At 41.4% G+C, this 26,107-nt stretch overlaps 2 protein-coding genes across 2 annotated transcripts in view; one reads left to right on the top strand and one right to left on the bottom strand.

Moving 5' to 3' along the window:
• Window positions 1-21,477, bottom strand: part of epb41l4a (erythrocyte membrane protein band 4.1 like 4A) — a 72,453-nt gene extending 50,976 nt beyond the window's left edge. Inside the window, exon 1 of the mRNA XM_067433248.1 lies at window positions 21,013-21,477. Coding sequence (XP_067289349.1) covers window positions 21,013-21,111 — 99 coding nt within the window. The 5' untranslated portion in view covers window positions 21,112-21,477. The remainder of the gene's footprint in view (window positions 1-21,012) is intronic.
• Window positions 21,478-22,388: 911 nt separating this feature from the next.
• The window catches only part of apc (APC regulator of WNT signaling pathway), a 43,406-nt gene continuing 39,687 nt past the window's right edge, over window positions 22,389-26,107 (top strand). The window contains exons 1-2 of the mRNA XM_067433550.1: window positions 22,389-22,584; window positions 23,675-23,714. The gene's annotated coding sequence lies outside the window, so the exon portion shown is untranslated. The remainder of the gene's footprint in view (window positions 22,585-23,674; window positions 23,715-26,107) is intronic.

Genomic DNA, 26,107 nt, shown 5'->3' on the forward strand with positions numbered 1-26,107 from the left:
GAAGCGTGCAATGCATTATAAATCCAAACACAAAGAGAAATCTTAGAAGACAATCTCCTAATCTCTGAACTTTACTTTCATTTTTAGACTCTGCCTTATATACTGTATACAGCTTCTATTAAAATAAATTAAATCAAAAGCATGCTTATATATATATCAGGCATAACATTATAAAGTGAATAAGACTGATTATCTCTTCATCACGGCACCTGTTAATGGGTGAGTGAACATTTTGTAAATGTGTTAGAAGCAGGAATAATGGACAAACGTAAGGACTTGATTGAGTTTGACAAGGGCTCAATTGCAATTGCTAGACGACTGGGTCAGAGCATCTCCAAACCTGCAGCTCTTGTGGGCTGTTCCCGGTCTGCAGTGGTCAGTATCTATCAAAAGTGCTCCAAGGAAGGAACAGTGGAGAACCGGCCACAGGGTCATGGGCGGCCAAGGCTCAATGATGCACGAGGGGAGCGAAGGCTGGCCCATATCCACAAGTGAGCATCAGAACTGGACCATGGAGCAAAGGAAGAAGGTGGCCTGTTGGATGAATCATGTTTACATCACGTGGATGGCCGGGTGCGTGTGCATCGCTTACGTGGCACCACGAGGCACTATGGGAAGAAGGAAAGCCGGCGGAGGCAGTGTGATGCTCTGGGCAATGTTCTTCTGGGAAACCTTGGGTCCTCCATCCATGTGGATGTTACTTTGACACGTACCACCTACCTAAGCATTGTTGCAGACCATCTACACCCTTTCATGGAAACGGTATTCCCTGTCAGCTGTGGCTCTTCCAGCAGGATAATGCTCCTGACACAAAGCAAAAATGGTTCAGGAATGGTTTGAGGAGAACAACGAGTTTGAGGTGTTGACTTGACCTCCAAATTCCCCAGATCTCAATCCAGTCGAGCATCTGTGGGATGTGCTGAACAAACAAGTCTGATCCATGGAGGACATGCCTTGGAACTTACAATATTATATTACATAGTCATAATGTTATGCCTGATCAGTATATATATATTATTACTAAAAAACAAAAAATTAAATACTATATACTGAAATCGAAATAAAATTATCATATATTAAGAATACTGTCATAAAATTATACATACTGCATATAGCAATAGAAGTATGATTAGAAGGGCATTCTTTCCGAAGTCCGGACGAAGCCTTTGTTAATAATTGCAGACTGGGAAGTAAATAAAACGAGCACAAGCAAAGATCTAATAAATAAAGATTGATCTGTGGTGGTACGCTGGCTTATGCATCAATTTCAGACTGTCAAGAAGACAGATGAACTAACGGAGAGAGAGACGGAGATTGTGAAGATCTGTTCACTGAAAGCAGAAGCTGAAGCCCAGGTGTCTGTCTGATAACACAAGCTCATCAAATGAACGCCTGATTGTGGTATTATGTCCAAAAGCGCACAAAGAAGATGAACTAATTGACACAATCCGACTCAAGTCCAGCTACAAAAACACACAACCTGGAAAAGATGCACAAAGTGCTCAAGCAAATATTCTCACATCCAGTCACATCATCATCATGAACATCATTCCCTTTCTCTTGCTGTTTGTTAAGAGTCCTTGGGTTTTGTGAAAGGCGCTATATCAATTACAGTTATTACTCTATTATCAGTTTATACAGAACATTAAAGGTGCACTATGTAGTGTTTTTGCAGTAAAATATCCAAAAACCACTAGGCCAGTGTTATATATTTTGTTCAGTTGAGTTCTTACAATATCCTAAATGTTTCCAACTATTTGTAAATTGTGAGTAAATTGCTATTTTAACTAAGGACCGGGACGTGTCAGCATAGAGTCTGAGGGAGTCGCCTGTCAATCGTGTCATATCTGCGTTACCCTCGGTTTTATTCTGCAGAAGCGCTTTTCTCTTAGCAGTGTGAACATGTCACAGCAGCGCCGAGCGAACGCACAGAGTAACGTCATGACATCATTTTAAACACACTTAAATGTGTCTGATATGATAAACACATAGACAGTAAAAGAAATGGACAGAGCGTTCCCATAGACTTTAACGGCGGAAAAATGAGGCCAATTAGAGGCGCTCACTTCCTGATGGCTGAGCGTACTGCGCAGGCTCAGACTGATCTTGACGACGTAGATGTGACATGAGCCTCCTGTCTGACAGTTGTAGGTCTTCTAGTAGTTGTGGAAAGTGAAATCTGAATCACGTTGTTTAAATATTTTCTCCCGTTGCTTTTGGCTCACTATCGGCTTCTCCCCATTCTTCCCCCTTGACTTTATCAGACTTTATGTTTCCACGTCCCCCCGACTGCCTCATAGACAGTAAAAGATTGCTTCTGAGCGTCTCCTCCTGTCTATACGGTAATTTCTCAACTGTGCGACAGAGTCGCGTTGGTTATGACGCAATCATTAGCCTATTTTTACAAAAACAGCTTCTGCGAGGCGATAGTGTAAGATACAAGGTAATGGAGCCTTTTCTGCATTGTCGTGTTTCTTTAGAAATAAACAATGGACAAATGGAGTCTTTAAACGCCTCAGATGTAAAGTTATTCACTGTCAAAGTGACTCAAAAATGAATGGGAGTCAATGGGATGCTAACAGCAGGTGATGGCTTGGTTAGCAATGGCCGCCCCTATGGGTGGAACGCTTTCCGAGTGCTAGATTACCCCCTTGGATAAACAGAGCTGCTGGCTTTACATTATAATCATGATTGGAAAAAGCGGAAGTGCGTGCCCCCGGCGACTGTGTCCCATCACGTCATAATTAAAGTCCCGGTACTCGCGAGCCATGTGTTTGTTTAACAATCACTCCAGCGGCCGTGCTCAGCTCCTCAACACTCGGTCCTGCTCTGCTTCACACTACAGTAACGTTAATAACTGCATCTATGAACATGATATCTGCCCGAGTCCTATTTTTCACCGCCTGTGAGGTTAAGACCACATGTCCCACGATACTGCGCTCACACTTGGCGTCATCAAACCACACCTTTGTTTAGAATAGGCGCCCTCCAGTGGACGGAAAGTTGCATAGTGCACCTTTAAGCCATTTCATTTGTTTCCAATGCAATTACACTAATATATTACATCAAAATGTGCTTAACTGCCATGAAAATGATGCAAATAAATGGCAATGGTCCTAAAACAGGCTTCTGTTTCTTTTCTTGTGGATGTGATTTGTGGATGAAATATGACCCGGACATGTTCTTGAGAGGTTTTCGTCAGACCCATCCTCGTTTGTGTCCTGCTAATGGCATTGTGGGGGATTCTGAAGGTTTGCTCATTTAAGGCATTCTTTGAAACAATTAACTTCCTCTGACATGCCCTGCTGTCCCCATAGCAACGGGGTCACTACATTAACGAGACCTGACCATCTGCTGCTGCCGGCTGTATGGGTGTGGCAGTGTGTGTGTGTGTGTGTGTGTGTGTGTGTGTGTGTGTGTGTGTGTGTGTGTGTGTGTGTGTGGTGCTGATATCCCCATCAGCAGATGTTCCTTTTACTCCTCCAGAGACCAGAAAGAGCCTAAATGGGTGAATCTGACGAAACCTGTCAGGATCATGTCCAGGTCACATTTCAGCCCAAGAAGAAATAATATTTTGCATAAAAATGAAGCCTTTTTCGTGATAATAAAACACGTTAAGCCCAAAATGATTTAATTAAGAATCTTGAGAAAAATATTAGAAAAGAAATCAAACACTGAGAAAAAAAATCTCTCTCTTCAAACACAAGATGAAGAAATTATAATTTGCATAAATCAAATAAGCCTTTTTATGACAATTAAACAGTTATTTAAAAAATTCTCTGAAAGAATCATGAGAAAATGTTCTCTTCGAACTCAAGAGAAAGAAAAAAGTGACATTTTGCATTCAAAATAAGCATTTTTAATGACAATTAAACACATCAAGACCAAATTTCATGGAGTACTACGAATCATGAGAAAATTCTTTGAAAAAGAATCATTAAAAAAAACTGTCTACAAACCCAATATAAAGAAAGAAATCATAACTTGCATAAAGATTTTTTAAAAACATTTTTGCATAAATAAAATTATGCATTGTTTAATGACAATTAAACATGTCAGAAGGACCGCAGTTTTTGAAAGAATCTTGAGAAAATTATTAGCAAAGAATCTCTCTCTTCAAACTCAAGAGAAAAAAATATAAATTATATTTTACATAAAGAAAATTAATCCTTTTTCAGTCCATTAAGCCCCAAAATACAAATGCAGACAATGTGAATGTAGTTTTTATTTACATTTTGAAAGGGTTTGTTTAATTGTGAAAGTATTACTATATCATGGTAATATTATTAAAAAAAAAAATACTATTAAACTCTTAAAAAAATTATCCAGGATAATGAGAATGACAACAAATATTGCAAAAAGACTTTTATTATACATTTAATTTCCTTGAGATTCATTTAAACACACACTGAAGGCTCTGCTTTGAGAAGTCACAGATACAAAGGCCAGGCTATCTGTCTCAGTTGGGATGATTTTACACAACAGAAAGGACACTTCTCTTCTTGTTTTTGCTGGAAACGGTCCAGATGTCTGAAACCCCCCGTACGGTGGCGGCACAGACCCTCCCAGTTTCCATAGTTACTCAAAAATAAAGACAAAGATGCGACACACGGAGCAGCGGCGGTTTACAGCCCCGACACTTTCAACATAACACCGGCACGGAGGCGGCTCTGACAAGCACAGTCTTGAGTCAGGCTGGAAACGCTGTATTGTTAACCAGTAATTTTACAAGCGGTTAACATTCTTCTGTGAATGCAAACAATTAGTAGGTTAAAAAAGCAGGATCTTTTAAAGGACGTACCATGGTATAGAAGGTAACCTACTTTAATCCCAAAAGGGGGTTTTGCAGTGCCCAGTTTTGGTTCACCAAAGAACCTTTCAGTGAAGACATTTATTAAATGAACTACACAATCTAAATTACCTTTTCCCCCTATAAAGGATCTTCTGTGGAATTGAAAGTTTGGATGTTAAAATGTATTAATCGAACCATCAATGCCAATAAAGAACCTTTATTTTTAGGAGTGTATTGAACAGAATGATTATCACATTTTTATTTACATGGTAGGCTACTCCAAGAATACTATAGTATTGTCAATTCAAATTTATTAGAGAGCTGTGCAATAGTTGCCATGGTACATGGCATTTCAATGCAATCATGTCCAAAACCCATGAACACAAGGGGGAAAAAAATCAAACCATTTGGAAAACAAGCGTATGTTCTGCAACACATACAAAAACTCACAATGACTAGAGGGAACACGGTACATACCATACCAGCCTTTGCAATCAAAGGCCGAGGATCTTGCACACAAATAAACACACCACACACTGATAACACACACTTTGAGCTCCAAACCAAACAAATTAAAGTTGAAAGATGAAGCAAAGCTAAATAAGACTCAAACATGAACCGTAAATAAATCAAATTAACACACTAATTTACTTAGAAGAAACTCACAGGAGAGCAAACTCACACTGAGCCTACACAGCAGAGATTAAATGGACAAAAAAAGAGACTTCTGCAGTTCTCAGATGTCACTGCTGAGAAACAGACAACAGTAATCTCACGCGTCTCCTCAAAAAAGTCTAAGATTTGCCAAGATCCCAAAGTCTGCAACAAACCAAGGTCTCAATATGAACTCAAACATTAATGGGCTTTCACATAGGTAGTTCTATGAACTTAGATCTTGAACTAACCAGCAGGGTGGTTCCCCAAGGACTAATGTTCCTTTAGGGGCGTGTTTTGTGTGCATTCAGCCAATCAGCAAACAATTATGCCATTATTAGTTGCTATTGTGCTGGGTTGGAACCTGTTCTGAAATAGGAGCTTATTAGGTTCCCCCAAAAGACATTCCTAGAACTTAAATTCCTAGTTTCTGAGGTGTGAACATGCCAAAATCCGCCAATACTTCTAGGAACTAAGGTTCCTCCAGTGCGAAAGCTCCTCTTATTAAATGCGATTAGCTGCTGCTATTCATTTTATTTAGAACCTAAAGGCCTGTTCTAAGCGCACGCTGTAGTTTTTCGTCGGCCACTTTAGAAGCCCACTGAAGTGCCTTGAAACGCGCCGCATTATTCAATGTGTTGACATAATTTCGCCTGAAACGGCTCCAGCTGTTAGCAGCTCCTCCCCTTTTTTGAAACAGCCAATAGCGTTTCGTTAATATACAGTTTGACTAGAGCGGACCGTTCTGTTTGGTAAAGCTAGTTTCTCTAACACTGTTTATCATCATAAACTCCTCCATATCGCTTTGAAATGCAGCATTCTGTGCAGAATTCAAATGGGTCGATATGTTTTGTTGTCTGCGCCGACTCACACATATGATCCGCGCTGCGCTCCCGTGTCTGTAGTCTAAATTTAGACCAGAGCCGTTGGTGTGTGTGCTGCTGCTGCGGTGCGTGAAACTAACGTGAAAACAGACTTCATTCGCCTCAAATGAAAGCATATTTACACTGAATCGTTTCCTATCACATATAGAGTGTGCTAAGTGCCTTTCACCAGGTAGAAATTAGTAAATTTATGTGACCAAATGAACAATTTAAGCTGCAGCTTCAGCAGTGTAGGGGGCGGGCTTTAGATTCTAGAGAGCATTTGATTGGACGAGAAGGTGAAGTCTGCGATGATGTCATCAAAATCTGTAATTCGTTTTAATGGAAGTGAGAGACTGTAAGTTTTGAATGCTTATATCTCCTAAATGCAAATTTTGTCATAGTTTTAGAACATACCAGTTGAAAAACTGAAGAAACAAAGACACCTACATCTTGGATGCCCTGGGGATAAGCAGATAAACATCACATTTTCGTTTTTTTTGTTGGATGAACAAACCCTTTTATTTCCACTGAAACAGGAAGACTGGGGGACATATAGAGCAGCTCCTCATCTTTTTTCAAATAGCAAATAGCGTTTAGTTTATATCACAGCTCGGCCAGAGCCGTTGATCTCAGTAAAGCCACAGTTTCCTCCTAATCTCCTCCATATTGCTTTAAAATCCAGCATTCTGTGCAGAATTCAGCTGGATCCGATGCGTTTTGTGGTCTGCAGCGGCTCGATCACATGATCCGCTTTGTGCTGTCGTGTCTCTGGACCGGAGCTGCGGTGGTTCGCTGACACTAACATGAAACTAGACTTCATTCGCCCCAATGGAAACTATATTTACACTTTCTGATCATTCCCTATCCCCTATGTAGTGCCCTATGTGACATTTACCATATAGAAAATAGTAAATGTGTGAACAAGTAACCACTTTATGATATAAAGCGCGGGGCTTCAGATTCTAGAGAGCATTTGATTTGACAGAGAATTCATCAAAATCATTGTGATTTTGTGAGAAAACTTTAAGTTCTGAATGTTTGAAATGATACGTATCTTCTTAATGCACATTTTGCCATTGTTTTGGAGCACACTAGTTTGCAGATAACAGTAAGACTAACATATTCAAAAGCCAGATAGGCAGGCTGTCATCTAGAAAGAAAAAAAACACTCTAAAAGTGATTCCAACGACATTGATTGTCTTCGTCGATATCGTCCTTGGTGCGACAGCAGACAAGAACGTTTCTTTTTCCTTTAATAATGAAATATAGGAAATCTCCTAACTACTGGATTTGAGTTGAAGATTCTAGTGTTCTAGTCTACAGATCAAGAAATAAAATATTTGATGTTTCTCTGGGAACCAGAAGCCACGTCTCTGTGGAGCTCTGCGGTTTGGGAGAGTTTTTTGCACGGCAGATGGATTTAAATATAGACTCCAGCATCAGTAATATTTCATATGCATGAGGCTTGTTGAAATACACGTGAGACTGTCACTGGAAATTTCAGCTTGATGACGGATGAGCATTTCTGAAAGCCTTTGTTGAACGTCGGAAGAAACTTACCAGGGCCATTACCAAACTAAAGACTGATGCTGGCAGTTTTCAGCGTGGCACGAGTCGCTGCTCTGAACGACCCGAAGCCAAGCACTTGATCCGGAACGACTCTTATCAAAGATTAAATGTTTAAAAAAGCAAAAAAGTTATTATTAGCACAAAATTATTTTTGTCTGCCATCAATAATTCAAAGTTCATCTCAAACGGAGCGTTGATGTAAATTTGATGAGCACCTCAATCAGCTAAATAATTAGCATTCTGATGACTGGCGGTGGTTCACGCCGTCAGTTTACTTGAGGGTGTTTCACACCGCGTGCTCACGCTGAAGGAATGTGTCTGTAGTGATCAGTGTTGCTTCTGCGTTTGACAGGCGAGATTATGACCCTCATTGTGACAAAAGAAAGCAGAGATTATACCTATTTCTTTTCTCGCTCCTTCAAATGCCTGTTAAATCCTCTAACCTCAGCTAACACACAAACACTGCTGACACCCAATCTGCAGATGGTTTTCGCATTTCTGCACCAATTTTAGACTAAATCAACAAAATACTGTAGAAATTAAGTGGATTTAACTGAGAGCCCTACACTCTTACTGGTAACTTAAAGCACAATCAAATATGATTCAAACATATCAAACAAACAAACACAGATATGCAAAATTGAATTGCATTCCTGTTGCTCTAGTCATCGTGGTCATGGGTTTTTGCCTAAAAGTTTTTGCCACACCTGCAAATGGCCAGTTATATACTGATACTGTACTGAGTTTACTTTCTCAACTGTTTACATTCACTTAAAGGGGTCCTATTATGCTTTTGTGGAGTGCAGTAAGTGATGAGACAAGAGACGGAGATGCGTTGAGTCAGCTTTACTAACACTTCAACATAATTTTCCAAACGGTACAGCGAGCAATGTAAACAACTCTCACACAACGTGAAACCGGAACTTCTCTGCCGGAAAAACCCGCTCCCTTAAAGGGGCCGCGTCTGGGTGAATGTCTCATACCGTTTAACTTGTAGGTCACCACACAGGCCCCCCCAGAATTCACCCCATATAACAGGCCCAGCCCGAACAGGTACCCCAAACCGAACAGTCCAGCTCCTCACAGTCCCTAAGAGTCAACGTATAGGGGGGCGGACCAGGCGGCCATACCGGCTGCGCTTAACAGGAGGGGGGCAAAGGGCCAGGGGCGGGGCAGGGACAGTGCTAGGGGCATGAGCAGGTGCCGAGGCTGCCGCCGGCGGGCGTCCTCTCCTTGGGGGTTGGCCCAGCTGAATGGGTTCACCAATATCCAGATGAGCAGGTTTGAGACGGTCTATAGCCACCCGCTCAGGCCTACCTCCCATATCCACAACAAAGTTCTTAGCCCCTCCGGCCAGGACACGGAAAGGCCCATCGTAGGGGGGCTGCAATGGTGTGCGATGGCCGTCATGGCGGATAAAAACATACTTGGCTGATGGTAAGTCCTTAGGCACATAGGGCTGGGGGAGGCCATGGTGAGACGTTGGAATAGGGACAAAGGCCTCTGCAATTTTCCGGGACACGGCACGATGGGAGGCAACCGACCAAGGCCCCGTGGCATCTGGAAGGAACTCCCCTGGAACGCGCAGGGGCTGGCCATACACCAGCTCGGCCGAAGAGGCCTGAAGATCTTCCTTAGGGGCGGAGCGAAGGCCCAGCATGACCCACGGAAGACGGTCAGCCCAGTTGTTGTCCGTAAGGCTGGCCCTGAGCGCAGCCTTCATGTCCCGATGAAAGCGCTCACAAAGTCCATTGCTTTGTGGGTTGTAGGCTGTGGTACGGTGGACCTTCACCCCCAGGACCTCGGCGAGTGCCGTCCAAAGCTCTGATGTAAACTGCGGACCTCTGTCCGAGGAGAGGTCTGAAGGTGTGCCGAAACGGGCCACCCAAGACATAATGAACGCCCGGGCTACTTCAGCTGACGTAATGGAGGACAGGGGACACACTTCTGGCCACCTCGTGGTCCTGTCGACCATAGTGAGGAGGTAAGTATAACCACGGGAGGGGGGAAGCGGGCCCACCAGGTCCACATTCACATGATCAAAACGTCTCTCCGGCACTTTGAAGGGTGCCAAAGGGGCCTTGGTATGACGAGTCACCTTTGCACGCTGGCATGCAACACAGGCAGCAGCCCAGGCCCTAACGTCCCTCCGTAGGCCTGGCCATACGAACTTGGCCCCCACCAGCTTGGTGGAGGCCTTCCCCCCGGGGTGGGAAAGGCTGTGGATGGCGTCAAAAACCTTTCGCCTCCAGCTAGCAGGTACCATGGGGCGCGGTTGGCCCGTGGAGACGTCACAGAGGAGTGTAGCGTTGGCCGTGTCAAATGCCACATCTTCCATGAGCAGCGCCGTAGGGGCTGTTCTGTAGGCTTGCACCTCAGAGTCCGCAGCCTGCTCCTCAGCCATGGCTGCGTAGTCAAGGCCCAAGTGGACAGACCCAGTGATCGCCCGGGAGAGGCAGTCTGCGACGAAATTGTCTTTGCCAGCCACATGCTGTATGTCAGTAGTGTATTCGGAGATGGCAGAGAGCTGGCGCTGCTGTCGACCAGACCATGGCTCCGAAGACTTGGCCATGGCGAACGTCAGCGGCTTGTGGTCAACGAAAGCCGTGAACTGCCGGCCCTCCAACAGGAAACGGAAATGCCGAGTAGCGAGGAAAATACCAAGGAGTTCCCTGTCGAAGGTGCTGTACTTCCTCTCATTGTCACGGAGCTTCCTGCTGAAAAAGGCTAACGGCTGCCAGGCTCCGCCCACCCACTGTTCACACACAGCCCCCACGGCATAATCAGAGGCATCCGTGGTAAGAGCAATGGGGGCGGTTGGAGACGGGTGCGCCAGCAGAGCAGCGTTGGCCAGTGCAGTTTTGGCAGCATGAAAAGACTCCGTCATCTCTGGGGACCAGTCCAACACGTCTGCCGGTTTTCCACCCCGCAAGGCGTCGTACAAGGGTCGCATGAGTTGGGCTGCATGGGGGAGGAAACGGTTGTAGAAGTTCACCATACCCAGAAACTCCTGCAGGGACTTTACAGTGCGCGGGCATGGGAAACTGGCTACGGCGTCCACCTTAGCTGGGAGGGGAACGGCCCCCTGTGGGGTGACATGGTGGCCGAGGAAAGTGATGGATGACCGGCCAAACTCGCACTTGGCCGGGTTGATGATGAGACCATGCTCACTGAGTCGGCCGAACAACTGCCTGAGATGCAACAGGTGGTCGTCTGCGGACGCGCTGGCCACAAGAATGTCATCCAAATAAACAAACAGGAAAGGCATGTCCCGCAGCACAGAGTCCATAAGGCGCTGAAACGTCTGCGCTGCCCCCTTGAGGCCGAAAGGCATCCGTAGAAACTCGAAAAGGCCAAAGGGCGTGATGACTGCTGTCTTGGGGACATCCTGTGGGTGGACTGGCACCTGGTGGTAACCACGAACCAGGTCCACCTTTGAAAAGATGGTGGCGCCGGCCAGGTGGGCGGAGAAGTCCTGTATGTGCGGCACAGGGTACCGATCGGGGGTGGTGGCGTTGTTCAGGCGACGGAAATCACCACAGGGACGCCAACTGCCATCAGCTTTGGTCACCATGTGCAGGGGGGAAGCCCACGGGCTGTTGGAGCGTCGCACAATGCCGAGGTGCTCCATAGTGGCGAACTCCTCCCTGGCGATCGCGAGCTTGGCAGAGTCGAGGCGTCGGGGCCGTGCGTAGACTGGGGGGCCCACCGTGGTGATGTAGTGCTCCACGCCGTGCTTAGCCACAGCCGATGAGAATGTGGGCGTGGTGATGTCTGGGAACTCAGCCAGTAGGCGTTGATACAGGTCTCTGGTGGCCAGCGTATTCGACAGACAAAGTGCCCCCGGCCCTCCCAGCGTGCAGGGGTATGAAGCAAAAGAAAGTGCGTCGATAAGGCGGCAGTTTGTAACATCCACCAACAGTCTGTAAGCGCAGAGGAAATCTGCCCCCAGGAGAGACGTAGACACAGCGGCCATGACGAAATCCCAGCCGAAACGCCGCCCACCGAAACATACTTCCACATACCTCGTGCCATAAGTACGAATGGGTGTGCCGTTAGCGGCATCCATCGGGGGGCCATGCCCGCCAGCCATAGTATCCACAATTTTCGCCGGCAGGATGCTGCGCTGAGCCCCAGAATCAACCAGCAGCCGCCGGCCAGACAAGGCGTCAGTGATGAATAACAGCTTGCAGTCACGGCCAGCACCCATAGCTGCTAATGAGCGCCGGCCCTGGCTTTTCCCTGGGCTCCAAAACTGCAAGGCTGACGACACTGTTTGGCCTTGGCCCCAAACCTGGAATGGTAATAACACCAGCCGTCCTCACGCTGTCGGCGGGCTGTCACAGCAGCTGCCGTGCCATGGTCGTCCCCCGGGGGCGGACCTGGGGCAGACGTGTGATGAGGGGGCAACAGCGCATGCACAAACTGCTGCCGGTTGGCAAGGAAAATCCTGTCTGCTTCCACAGCCAGCGCCCGGTAGTCCCTGGAGGAAAGGAGGGAAGAACTGGCCAGTGCGGTGCGCACGGGTGCTGGAAGCTGCCGCAGGAAAATGTGGGCGAAGAGGAATGACGGATCCGCTGCTCCCAACACAGTCAGCATCCTCTCCATTAACTCTGAAGGCTTGCTATCGCCAAGGCCATTCAGGGACAGCAGGCGGTCTGCTTTCTCCAGCTCTGACAGCTCAAAGAGGCGCAACAGGAATGCTTTAAGTGCATCGTACTTGCCTTCAGCCGGAGGAGCCTCTAATAGTGCCATAGCCCTGGCTGTCGTCGAGGCATCCAAAGCTGTTACCACATGGAAATACTTCGTAACGTCCTGCGTTATTCCTCTTAGCTGGAACTGGGCCTCGATGTGTTGAAACCATGGCCGTGGATTGTTCTGCCAAAAGTCCGGCAATTTGATGGTGGCCGCGTAGATCGCGCCGACATTAGCTGCGCCGACATTAGCCGCGCCGATAGCAGCGGCGGGCGCCGCAACGGCATCATTTTCACCACCGCCGTCGTGTAACATAATCCAACCTTATTCAACTCGCGTCGGGTCACCAATGTGGAGTGCAGTAAGTGATGAGACAAGAGACGGAGATGCGTTGAGTCAGCTTTACTAACACTTCAACATAATTTTCCAAACGGTACAGCGAGCAATGTAAACAACTCTCACACAACGTGAAACCGGAACTTCTCTGCCGGAAAAACCCGCTCCCTTAAAGGGGCCGCGTCTGGGTGAATGTCTCATACCGTTTAACTTGTAGGTCACCACACTTTTACACTTTTTTTAACTTAGTTAGTGTGAAAGATCTGCAAGGTTACAAAGCTCAAAGTCCACTCCAAAAAGACATTTTATTCAACAGAATTCACTTTCCAAGAATTACAACCAACGACTCATTTGGATTACAACACAATTGTTCTGGATCTTATGAAGTCACAATTTTACTCATTTAAATAATCTGTGCACACGGAATACACAAAAAGCTATTAACCAAGGTTTTGTTACCAATTACTGTTTGTATTATCTTAGTTTTCTGGCAAATTGCACGATTAAGTGTTGGATAACATTGTATCTATAATGTATAATAAAAATACAAAAAAATAAAATAAAATACCACTCTGAAACGGTGAAATCCGTGCTTGCAAAGTCCATTCTGCATGATCTTCTTGGTCTGAATCGGGCTTGAATTGGCTTGAAATTGAGTGATGCTATCCTCATTATTTGCACTAGAGAATAATTTGTGGTTAAGGAGGGGCGAGACATTTCCCAAACACATGCTAAGCGCTGCCAATCACAACACACTGGGCCAGCTAACCAATCACAGCACATTTTGTATTTCAGAAAGAGGGGCTTCATCAATATCGGTGTGTTTGAGCTAGACTGGGAGAGAGGGGCTGTAATAATGTAAAACATGTGAAAAACAATGTGTTCTTTTTCAACAATCAACCATGAAAACAAACATTCTCTCCTAGTACACCCCAAAACCTAAAACCAAAACCAAGGCTTCGTAATAGGGCATGATAGGACCCCTTTAAGACATAACCGACTATGTTTATTAGGATACTCGCTATATTTTGACATAATATGAAAGAGAGCTCAATTTAGTATTTGCGCACTGACTTACAGTGTGACATGGCGATCATGTTCGTACAGTCTGACAAGGGACATTCGCAAAGGATTTTGAAAAATCGCACAGTGTGCAGGACCCATAAGACGCTGCTTTCTGTTTTTGCAATTCAGCCGGTCCTATGGCAAGAGGATAGTGATGACCACAGAAGTGATTAAAAATAATAATTTTCATTATTAAATAAGATTTTGTTTAGGTGATCACCTAATCAGCACCTGTGCCTGTGTTGGAATTCAACAGACATTGTAGGGGTCTCTTTTTTCCAGAGCTGTATGTTACCTGCCAACTGTCGTGTAACACCATTTCATACACTTGATAATGAAGATACTTAGATAAAGAATCCAAATTAAATGAATCTGAATGACTGAATCTAAAATATGGGCCCATGCATCAGGTTTATGAAGGGTGATTTTAATTCTTAAAAGCAATGTTTAGGCAGCCCCTATGTGATTAGGTTTGTTTCAGATGATGCTAATTGTTTTTAGAGCTTTCAGCCAATTGCCTGTGAGATTAGATTTCTCAGTGGAATGTGTTATGAGAGGCTCATGAGACGCATTGGACAAAGAATATCATGTTTCTTTCCGACACACTTATACACAAACGTATCATAAGTAATTCCATGGGTTAGACCGATATAGCATGGCATTATTGATATTAGTATTCATGGTATTTATGATATCCTAATTTTAGCCATCGTCATAAATTAAATTGAAAAATGCCATTTAATTTTTCAGATGGATGGCTGCAGAGAATACTCTTTGTGAATTCCTTTCTTGAATGAGATATTGGCAGAGCCAGTAAAACATCTCTGGGCTGTCAGAGGTTTCAGAGCTCGGGTATGGAGTCTGTCTGTGCCTGTCTCCGAAACACACACGCACACACACACACACACACACACACACACACACACACACACACACACACACACACACACACACACACACACACGCACACGCACACGCACACGCACACGCACACACACACACACACACACACACACACACATACACACACACACACACACACACACAGATGTAGATTTCTCATATGAAAGGATAATTCCGTGGCAACTCAACCAGAGATCCCTGGCTCACTTTATTGATTAAATATTTACTTTTTGAAGAGGGGTTACAATTTTCACCTAAAACTTGAAGCTAAATTACAGGGGGCAGATGAAAGATGGCAGCAATATAATTTTATTTTACACACAGATCTATAAGTGAATTCTGTTGTCTTTAGCAATCCTTATTGCATTATATGCCAACGGTGGCCATTGGGGAGAAGCACCTTTTCCCTCTCAAATTGGCATGCCTGTAACTCAAATAAGTACTAAAGATATCGCAATAGCCTTTTAGTTTCTGGTTCTTAACAAGCGTTTCTTTCGGTTTGTTCATTTTAGTGAAGTTAATAAACGTAATTTCGGGAGGAGTACGCCCATCTAATCTTTCAATTAATACCAAGGTATAAAACCAGCAGCTTACCTCTTCCCCTTTTTGGTTCCTGAAGCATCCCTCCTCCTCCCCTGCTCCTCCTTTTGTACACCACATTGGTGGTGGTTAAGGAGAGATCCCTGACACGAGTGTAAAGCACTTTGGGTGTACAGTAGTACATATGAAAGCGCTATATAAATGACTCATTCATTCATTATTATATTCATTCAATTTGCCTGTTATAGGGGGGCAATCGGAGCTCGGGTAGAATATCCTCTCCGAGCCCCTCTATAGCAGACAGCAAGACAAATCTGTTTACCACTTTCACTAAGATTATATGGGCACACAAACTCGTGAAAGGCCCTATATGGTTTTATTCTTATGAGATACAGAGATCTCAACTTTCTCTATTGCAAATTGATGAACTTAACCCATTTTCAATGGTTGAAAAACAAATGTGGGTGACCCTGCATACAGCTGATATTTATTGTACTGAAAGCGGAATGTCTGAAGAACAAACATTGTTCAGAAATCATGTTAAGTGAACCACATTTGGTTTTTGATACTGAAAACGTGTACAAATTTAACAATTTACTCATGGGGCCGCATTAAGATAACCATATCTCTGGAATTGAACCATATAAGGTCTTTAAATTAAAGTTGCCAAAATACATTTTTAAAAAACATAATCTAAAAGGACTTCCTGAGTTACAGTAATGCATACTTTGGGGGGAAAAACATAAAAAGTGCTTCTCCATTTTTGAACTGCAACACATCATATGTGAAGTAAAGTAAACCGATTGAACTAAAAGACCTACCAATCTATGTGTAAAACAAAATAATGAGGCTGCCATCTTTCTAAAGTCATTTTCATCCCCTGTAATGTGGACACAAATCTCATTAAATATTCATCCATGGCTTTTAATCTTTTGGCTTTCATCACTATTAATTTTTGTCTTTCTTCAGAATATATATATATATATATATATATATATATATATATATATATATATATATATATATATATTTTTTTTTTACAATTTGGGTTAATTTTAAATAAATGCTGTTCTTTTGGACCTTTATTCTAAACTTATCTATTCATAATATATTGCTACAAAAATATGAAGCAGCACAACTATTTTCAACATTGATAATACTCATAAATGTTTCTTGAAATTTAAATCATCATATATTATGATTTCTGGAGGATCGTGACACTGAAGACATTCAAGCTTTGATCACAGGAATAAATAATTTTACAGTATATTCACATAAAATCATTTTTAATTAAATGCATGCTTTGGTGAGCAGAAGAAACTTCTTTATAACTTTATAATGCGTTAATTGATTTTCCATTTTAAGAAATTAATCAGATTGAATTGGGAAAGCTGTTGAACGAAAACACACTCTATGAGCTGCAAATGCACGATGCTCTCTAGTCTGTTGTTTATTTCTGTCTCACATTGTCATTACGAGATGAGCACCAGATAATGGGCTTAAAAGGTCAGACTGCAAGAAAAAACAGTCAATAATTTGATTCCGTCCTCTATTAGACTGTATAATTAGCTGATTAGGCTCATCATCATTATTAACACAAGCTGTGGAAAGTGTTTGTAGGTGAAAAAGTAAAATAGAGCACATGCACTCAGTTAGGATAACGCCGAGACACAAACCCATTTAGGAATCCCATTAAACGCAACGATGAAGGATTTGATCCAAAGCTCGCATTAGTCCAACTGAAGCCCAGCCAGAGGAAATCTGCTCATCTTATCACAGGGGTTCCTCTGCCTTTGTCTGGAACAGCCGGCACACTCCCAAACGCTGACAGGGTGGGTGTGACTGGAGGACGAGGGTACTGGAACCAGTGACACACATTTCCCCTGCCTTTCACTTTCTCTGTCTGTCGCTCCCCATACAAAAGAGTACAATGGTATTACCAGGCTTTTGGACATGCTAGTAATACATTGGCATTCTTTGAAATGCCTTGGATCAAGAAATGTATGTCCCATATGAATATGCTAAACATCATACAATACCATAGAACAGTATATTTCACACCAGCGCTAACATATCACATTTTCACCCCAAAAAAGTATATATTTTTTTTTCTTCTCATTATTATTAGTGGTAAAAAACTAGTGTTTTTTAATTTGTTTAATTTTTTAAAACATAAAGGCAAACTATCATGATATATATAATCTAAAGTATTTATATTACTGTTTGTTTTAGAATATTACTGTTAGAATTTGGTGGATTAAATGTTTAATTGTCATTAAAATAAACTCTTTTTATTTCCTTATTTTCATATTAGAGTGAAACCTGACTCAGAGATTCAATCATATGTGATATCATCACTGAACCATGAGTACATCTAATTATTCAGGCCTGTTTTGATGCCCTGTAGCTTTAAACTGAACCCCTGAACTTCACAATGAACACAATAACAGATTATATTAATCTTTTTGTGTTGAAAAGTGCCAAAGGACTTTATTGTTTAAAAATCATCGCCATTCTCCCACAGGAAACACACTGGAGGAAGACTAAACCTCTTACTGGTCGAACCCTAAATAAACGACATTTACAAATGTCAGGAGAGCGACACCTCGCCAGAAGAATGGCCTCAGATGCTGTCTTTGTTTTGCAATGATGGAAACATGTGAGCTGTTCTGTTCCTCACGCACAAATACACACACCGCCGTCTGGGTCAAATCAATGAGGCCTTTGTGTCACGAGTGTGTGAACCGCTCCACGCTTTGTGTGTTTAGGCATCTGTGCACATAAGAAAATGTGTGGCTTTGTAAGCACTTCCTAACAAAAAAAAGCAAAAAGACTATTTTTATTGCTCAATGCTCATATTTAATGTTAGTGCATGTGATCAAACCTCTAACACTTTAACAAAAGTCAAATTCAGCATGTGTGTCGTTCTGCAGTGTTTGTGCTTCTCCTTTACTGATCAGAGATGCACCATTTTCACCTGCTGGACCAAAGCTAAAAAAAGCCTACAGACCCACATACTAACATATACTGTGGGTACGGAAAGTATTCAGACTCCCTTACATTTTTCACTCTTTGTTATATTGCAGCCATTTGCTAAAATCATTTAAGTTCATTTTTTTCTCATTCATTTACACACCTCATATTGGAAGAAAAACACAGAATTGTTGACATTTTTGCAGATTTATTAAAAAAGAAAAACTGAAATATCACATGGTCCTAAGTATTCAGACCCTTTGCTCAGTATTTAGTAGAAGCACCCATTTGATCTAATTCAGCCATGAGTCTTTTTGGGAAAGATGCAAGTTTTTCACACCTGGATTTGGGGATCCTCTGCCATTTCTCCTTGCCGATCCTCTCCAGTTCTGTCAGGTTAGATGGTAAATCTTGGTGGACAGCCATTTTCAGGTCTCTCCAGAGATGCTCAATTGGGTTTAAGTCAAGGCTCTGGCTGGGCCATTCAAGAACAGTCACGGAGTTGTTGTGAAGCCACTCCTTCATTATTTTAGCGGTGTGCTTAGGGTCATCGTCTTGTTGGAAGGTGAACCTTGAGCAGTCTTGAGCACAAGTGCAGGGCTGCAGTGATGGTTGACTTTCTACAACTTTCTCCCATCTTCCGACTGCATCTCTGGAGCTCAGCCACAGTGATCTTTGGGTTCTTCTTTACCTCTCTCACCAAGGCTCTAAAGGGTATGAATACTTAGGACCATGCTATATTTCAGTTTTTCTTTTATTAATAAATCTGCAAAAAATGTCAACAATTCTGAGTTTTTCTGTAAAATATGGGGTGATGTGTGTACAGTATAACAAAGAGTGAAAAATTGAAGGGGGTTTGAATACTTTCTGTACCCACTGTATATGTACATGTGTGTGTGTGTGTGTGTGTGTGTGTGTGTGTGTGTGTGTGTGTGTGTGTGTGTGTGTGTGTTAGAATGTGGTAATTAAAAGTAATTATTCTATTTAATAGTGCATTTTGCACTTTTCAGATTTTATGTAAAAATATAAAACTCTCATTTATGTTGTACTTGCGGGGGTTTGTATTAAAATATTTTTTAAAGGTAGAGTAGGCACAAAAGAAACACAATTTTATAATAATAATGGCTCATTCATTAAACTAAACTCACAAGTGTTTGACATGGTAGTGGGTATAAGAATGTTGATATGTTTGCTGTTGTTGGTTATTGCTGTTGTCGCTGTTATTGTTGCTGCAAAGCGTGTACAGGGCTACTGCCAATACATACATGACACGCTGCTGTGAGCGAGTAAGACATGCTGCTGCTGTAGATATAGGCCTAGCGTACATTAATTACCCCTAGCATATCTATACAGGTGGAGCTGAGGAAGGTGAAGGGTTTTCTGAAAGCGCACTGCAACTGCAACAGCAAAAGCTGACCAAGTGTTTAAAGGTTGAACATGCAAGCTCATAGGCTATTGATACAGCAGGAACCAATCAGCTGTGCCCTGTAGCTAATGATGTGAATACGAGCAGGTTGAGTTAAAGTTTATAAAACAAATTGCCTACCCTACCTTTAATGTCTTGACGAAGAGAGACTATGCTATAACATGCACACAAGCATTACAGGCAGCTGGACACTTTCATCAACTTTCATCTCAGACTCTGTTCCTGTGGTGTGCAATGACCATGACCTACATGCCTGGCAAACGTGCAAAAAACTAATACACACTCTAATTAAAAGCATTTTTGACCCATTTACACTGTTGTTTTTACTCCCTCTCTGTAGATATCAGCTAAAAGCTACAAAAATGTGTGGTGCAGATGATGTTCAAACTCAAATACAGTCCATTAAAGACTTGCTAAAGATCCTCCTGCTCTGCTGTCCATTAACAATTTAGAGCCAAGGGCAATATGATATCTGATGTTACTCAGTCGAGAGAGTGAGACAGAGCAGTAATATACAACTTCATCCCATTCTGCCTGCATTAACTAACACCCTGGTTGAAATAAATGGACTAATAACTCATCAAAATGACCGCACAACAGAAGCAAACTTCTTATGCACTGCTAGGCAAATAAAGTGAAATACGGCCTAGAATGAGAAGTTACTTAGGAAAAAAACAAAGATCTAAAGCATGAATCAGAAGTAATGTGCCATATGCATATGTTGAAACAAGCTATTATGTCCACAAAATGAAGCAATCACATGATACTTCTTAGTTCACTTATTTAATAATTACCTGTATATATTTAATAATATCCAATGTACTGCATATCAACATGCATGCATTCATTTAACATTTAAAAAACAGCCAGCTATATAATTATGCCGTTCTCATGGTGTGTAACCAGATCATCTGGTTACTGTAATCTGGTTAACAGTGTGCTGAGCTCATGGGTTCTGGGTGTGGACCTCAACAATATTAAATATGGACACAGATCCTGTTGAAAATCATCTAACTGCATCATATGTTGCTTTGATATGAATGAGATAATCATACTTTATAATTTCCCTTATATTACTCCAGATATCTCGTTCTTTTGTATGGGAATAAGGTAAAACAGAGTGCATTGCCCTCTGGGTCAGTAGTTCATCTTTTGAGCATATTGAAGTAAGTCCTTATGAAAGCATCTCCTACCTTTATTCCCTGCTGTTGAGTGGTTAAAATCAGCTTGGACTCATCCAGCAGCAGAACCTCACAGTAAAACTCCTCTTGGACTCCACAGAAACAACTCATCTTGAACTAGACAGGAGATCCCAGCCGAACAGCCTACAGAAAGCTCTCTTCTGTCGGAATGTTCCTATCCATCAGGAGGAGATGTCAGCTTGTGTCCTCCTTTGTTACATCTTATCCTCTTCATTCTTCATGTCTGCACCATCCAAATGTCCCATCTGAACTCGTTTGATGAATAAACTCTGTGTGTAAAGGCTCGTCTCGGTCCTGAAAGTAATTCCCGAAGCTTTCGGCTCGTTTTGGGTCTGTGGATGACTTTCGCTGGTGCTGTCGGGCTGGACTGATCAAAGTGTCCCATCAAAATCTCCTGATTCAACGAACGTGTTTCATTTGGATTCATGCTGTGTGTTGCCAAGCAGCCCGAGCGGCTGTTCATGTGTGTGACTCCTCCCACACACACACGCACACACGCACACACACACACACACACACGCGCGCGGTCTGTGAGCAGGACTGTCCTGCCACCTGTTGGAAACTCAGCGCATCCTCTCATCTCTTTCTTTCTTTCTTTCTTTCTTTCTTTCTTTCTTTCTTTCTTTCTTTCTTTCTTTCTTTCTTTCTTTCTTTCTTTCTTTCTTTCTTTCTTTCTTTCTTTCTTTCTTTCTTTCTTTCTTTCTTTCTTTCTTTTTCGAATTTACATATTAAATAATGTAAAATAATTTCATATATTTAAAATGATTTTGATATATCTATTATATACGTATATATATATATATATATATATATATATATATATATATATATATATATATATATATATATATATACAATGTAACTAAAATATTATAATTATAATTATTAGATTATAAGAAGTAGTGATTTAATAAATAAATATGAAATCATGTAAAATAATGTAATAATTAAATACACCTTTTTAAATTAGCCTACTTATATAATAAATTATTCAATCTTGGTGACAAAAAATTTGAATTGAATTTCCAGGAAAATATCAAAGTAACTGCAATTATTGCTACTGTTGTAATATATTAGTATCTTTCAGGAAGTGCAAGCTTTCAAAAAATGTGTCTGTCCTTTTGTGAAATTTATTTTGCTGAAGACAGTAATGCTTCCTGTGAATAAGTGCTTATTTTGTAAATTAATTTACTACAATGTTTCATTAATTTATAACCCAGTATTATAATATAAAACAAACAATACATTATAATTATTTACATTTTTAAAGGGATTAAAGCAATTCTATTGGCTGCCGCATGGAGTCGTTTTGAGCACTCATCTCACTGCGCATGCTCAAAGTCTGACTCCACTAACAATATGGCGAAGCGTCGCGGTGACTGGAGCTGCTGAGCAGAAGATCACTCACACAAAAGAAGGAAAAGTTTCAAACAATCACATGATATAATCGGCAAACAGAGAAATATCCGTTTCTGGGCCTCCAACAATATGAATTCACGGGATTTATTCCGTCCTGGGCGATAAACTCGAGTTATTTACTGGAAGAGGCGAATGTTTGTGCAGGTAAGACTTTAAATAGCTTCAGTAACGTTAACAGTTAGTACTTATATAAACACAATAAGCTTTGATACACAATCATGTGCAGAAATATAAGCTTATAACGCGTTGACTAAGTTTATAAAATCAAAAAAGTGTGCTGTTAAAACAACTAGTGCTTTATAAAGCTGAGCCTGAAGAAGTCTGTATTAAGTAATTAACGTTATATGTGAAGAGTTTATGGAACAGCAGTGATACGAGTACTCCATCAGTATTGACATTTACATTGATATGTTTTATTAATATCTGTATATTGTGTATTTTACAATGTTTCACAACTTGTCTTTGACGTGTACATTAAATTTACTAAATACTTTACTGATGCCATTTCTTGTACTTTCTAATAAACTATTCAATGCTTATGTACTTTTAATATTCTGCTACATACTTCATATTATGGTAACACTTTACAATAAGGTCTCATTTGGTAACATTAACTAATGCATTAACTAACATGAAATAACCATGAGCAATACATTTGTGTCTGTCTTTGTTAATATTTATTACCAATAGTTAATGGCAGTTGTTTGTGTTAGTTCACTCTTCACAGTGCATTAACTAATGCCAATTCAGATTTTAATAATGTATTAGTAAATGTTGAAATTAACATTATTAAAGATTGATGAATGCTTTAGAAGTGCAGTTAATTATTAGTTCATGTTAATATGTAAACTAATGTAGTTAACTAATATTACCTTTTTGTAAAGTGTTACCCATATTATATATATAATATATATACAACATAAATGTATGAAACATTCTCTACAACAAATATTATTGTATATTCTTCTAACGTGCTTACAAAAATGTTCTATTGCATTTCCAGGGAAATATCATAGTATTTTTTTCTCTAATAAACTCTATTAGTATCTTAGTAAACTACACTGGCATTGTACTAATAATCTGCTATACTTCACAGACTTCGGTTTTGATAAACTGCTTTAACAAAGTCCATTGTTCCGCTATTCTACTCTACTAATCCAAATTGTGCTATAATAAACCACTCGAACTCTACTACGAGCTCCACCTTTCAGATAAACTCTACTCTTCTTTGCAGGAGTCCAGCAGTGGATCTGTGCTGCACCCCTTGGCAGACGGTGAGGAAAACTAGTTTTTATTTTATTTATCTATCTATCTATCTATTTTTGTTTAGATCACTGTGCTATGATGGTCTTTGAGTGACACCAAAGTGTTGTGATGAAGAAAAGTGTTATTTTTACCGCTCCCCTGCTGAAGCCGTGTTGTTTTGCTTTGACAGAGCCTTTGAATATGGTTTGACATTGCTTCAGCTGTTGTTATCATATCTGATGCACCTGAAGTGGTTAAGATCTTTTATGTGGAATCAAGCAGTGACGTTGTGCCTTATCAAGCTATCCAGGCAGTTTATACACACATATATGTGTTAGTGTATTGTATTGGATGGTTCATAATGACCATGTCTGATTTTTATTTTTAGTGGCTGTAGTGAATTACTTCATTTAGGGTTAGTGAGTATTGTTCAGTTTTGTGTTTGATTGCTTGTTTTTTACTTGATAGTTTAAATCCTCATTTATTGTATGTTGCATGGAACATAGTGACAAAAATGTTTGTTCCATGGAAAAATTGGTTGGTAATTGGAAGAATTGGGTTGAAATTAATCACACAATTTTGTAATTTATTTGCGATTAATCGGACCTTACATTTAAAGGGGGGGTGAAACACTCAGTTTCAGTCAATCTCATGTCAATCTTGAGTACCTATAGAGTAGTATTGCATCCTTCATATCTCCGAAAAGTCTTTAGTTTTATTATATTTATAAAAGAAATATGGGCTGTACCGAGTCTTTCCGGAAAAAACGAGCGCCTGGAGGCGTATCGTGTGGGCGGAGCTAAAGAATGACTAGCGCGAACAAAGCGGTGACGTCCTCAAGCATGGAGGAACCCATGGCTATCTCAGCTAATACAGATATGATCCACAATCAAATCTGAGGCAGAAATAAATTGAACAGGAGAAACGGCAACGTCAGGACGTCCGTCTCTGTGGTATGTACTGTATTTAGTGGCCTGTCAACATTTGTGTGTCTTTACTCGCAGTTTATGAGGACATGATTTGGTTTATGGACTATTGTATGCGACTAGACCTTAGAAGTAGCAAGCAAAACGGTTTTGCATGTCAGACTAGTGTAACGTTATACAGAGAACAGCAATGGAGTAACCGTTAGCGCATTTGAATGACGAAGCACGCGATCGTGTCGTTTACTGATGTTTACTCACGTGACGAGCCAACAGCACAGACATTTGAAGCAGTTTTACTCACTGGCTGCTTCCAAAGCATGACCGAACCTTTATCGCTGGGGCCGCTCCGTCAAAAACACACTTCTTTGGTATGATTTGGTGAAGTCCTGTGACAGCAGTGGCGTGGAAATCCACTTTGAGATGCGACGGAAGCAATGTTGTGAAGCTTCCCGTCATTTCTGCGTTCAAATCGGTTCAAATGCAGCGCTGCCTTCCTGGAATGCTGTGCTGAAGCGTTGAAGTCGCTCGACGTCACCCATAGGAAGAAAGTGGAGCGTGGCGCGCGACATAAGTGTGTTTACGGCGTGCATTTCCTCTCTCGCTCTAGTCACGCGCGCGCACCCTACCGGGAGAAGAGCCCGTACGGCCCATACAAGGACCTTCCGCTCTATTAACATCAAGCCGTCCCATACTCGAAAAAAACTCTCCGAAACTTGTGAGAAACCGGAAGGAGTATTTTTAACACAGAAATACTCCATCAAACGTCCAACATTAGTTTTTGAAACTTTGTCTATGTTTAGGATGGGAATCCAAGTCTTTAACAGTGTAAAAAGCTCAGTATGCATGAAACAGCATTTCACCCCCCCTTTAAAATGTTTTATATCTTTTGTTGAAATACATTGGGGGGAAAGTGTGTTGGATTTACATGATTTAATCTTGTACATCACTCCAACAAGTCAATCAATTAAGTTAAACATAATTAGTTCATGTAAATTCAACATCATGGAATTATGTAATTTTTTAAATGACCCAAATAAGTAGTCTCAAAGTGAATTTTACATGGCTCCCTGACCTGATTCCTCCAATTAAATGTCATACACTCACCTAAAGGATTATTAGGAACCCCATACTAATACTGTGTTTGACCCTCTTTCGGCTTCAGAACTAGGCTTGGGCGGTAATACGGTAAAATGGTATACCGCGGGATCTAAAAATAGCAACGGTATCAGTTTCAATACCGTCAAACCGTCAAAAAAAACAAAAAACAGATCAACTTACATATTGCTGATCAACAATTAATTATTAAATATTTAATAAGTTGAACTAATTAAACTATTTACATATTAAATACTATTTATTTGTTAAATGCCTAAATATGTGTATGCGTTGTTGTGACAGCGTGGATGAGAGAGAGAGAGAGAGAGAGAGAGGGGAAAAGACGGCGAGTCGGGCACTGAGTTATTCGGTCTCGAAACTTCTGCAGTTTGGAAGTATTT

This window comes from Pseudorasbora parva, chromosome 23, assembly GCF_024679245.1.
Source record: "Pseudorasbora parva isolate DD20220531a chromosome 23, ASM2467924v1, whole genome shotgun sequence".
Lineage (NCBI taxonomy): Eukaryota > Metazoa > Chordata > Actinopteri > Cypriniformes > Gobionidae > Pseudorasbora > Pseudorasbora parva.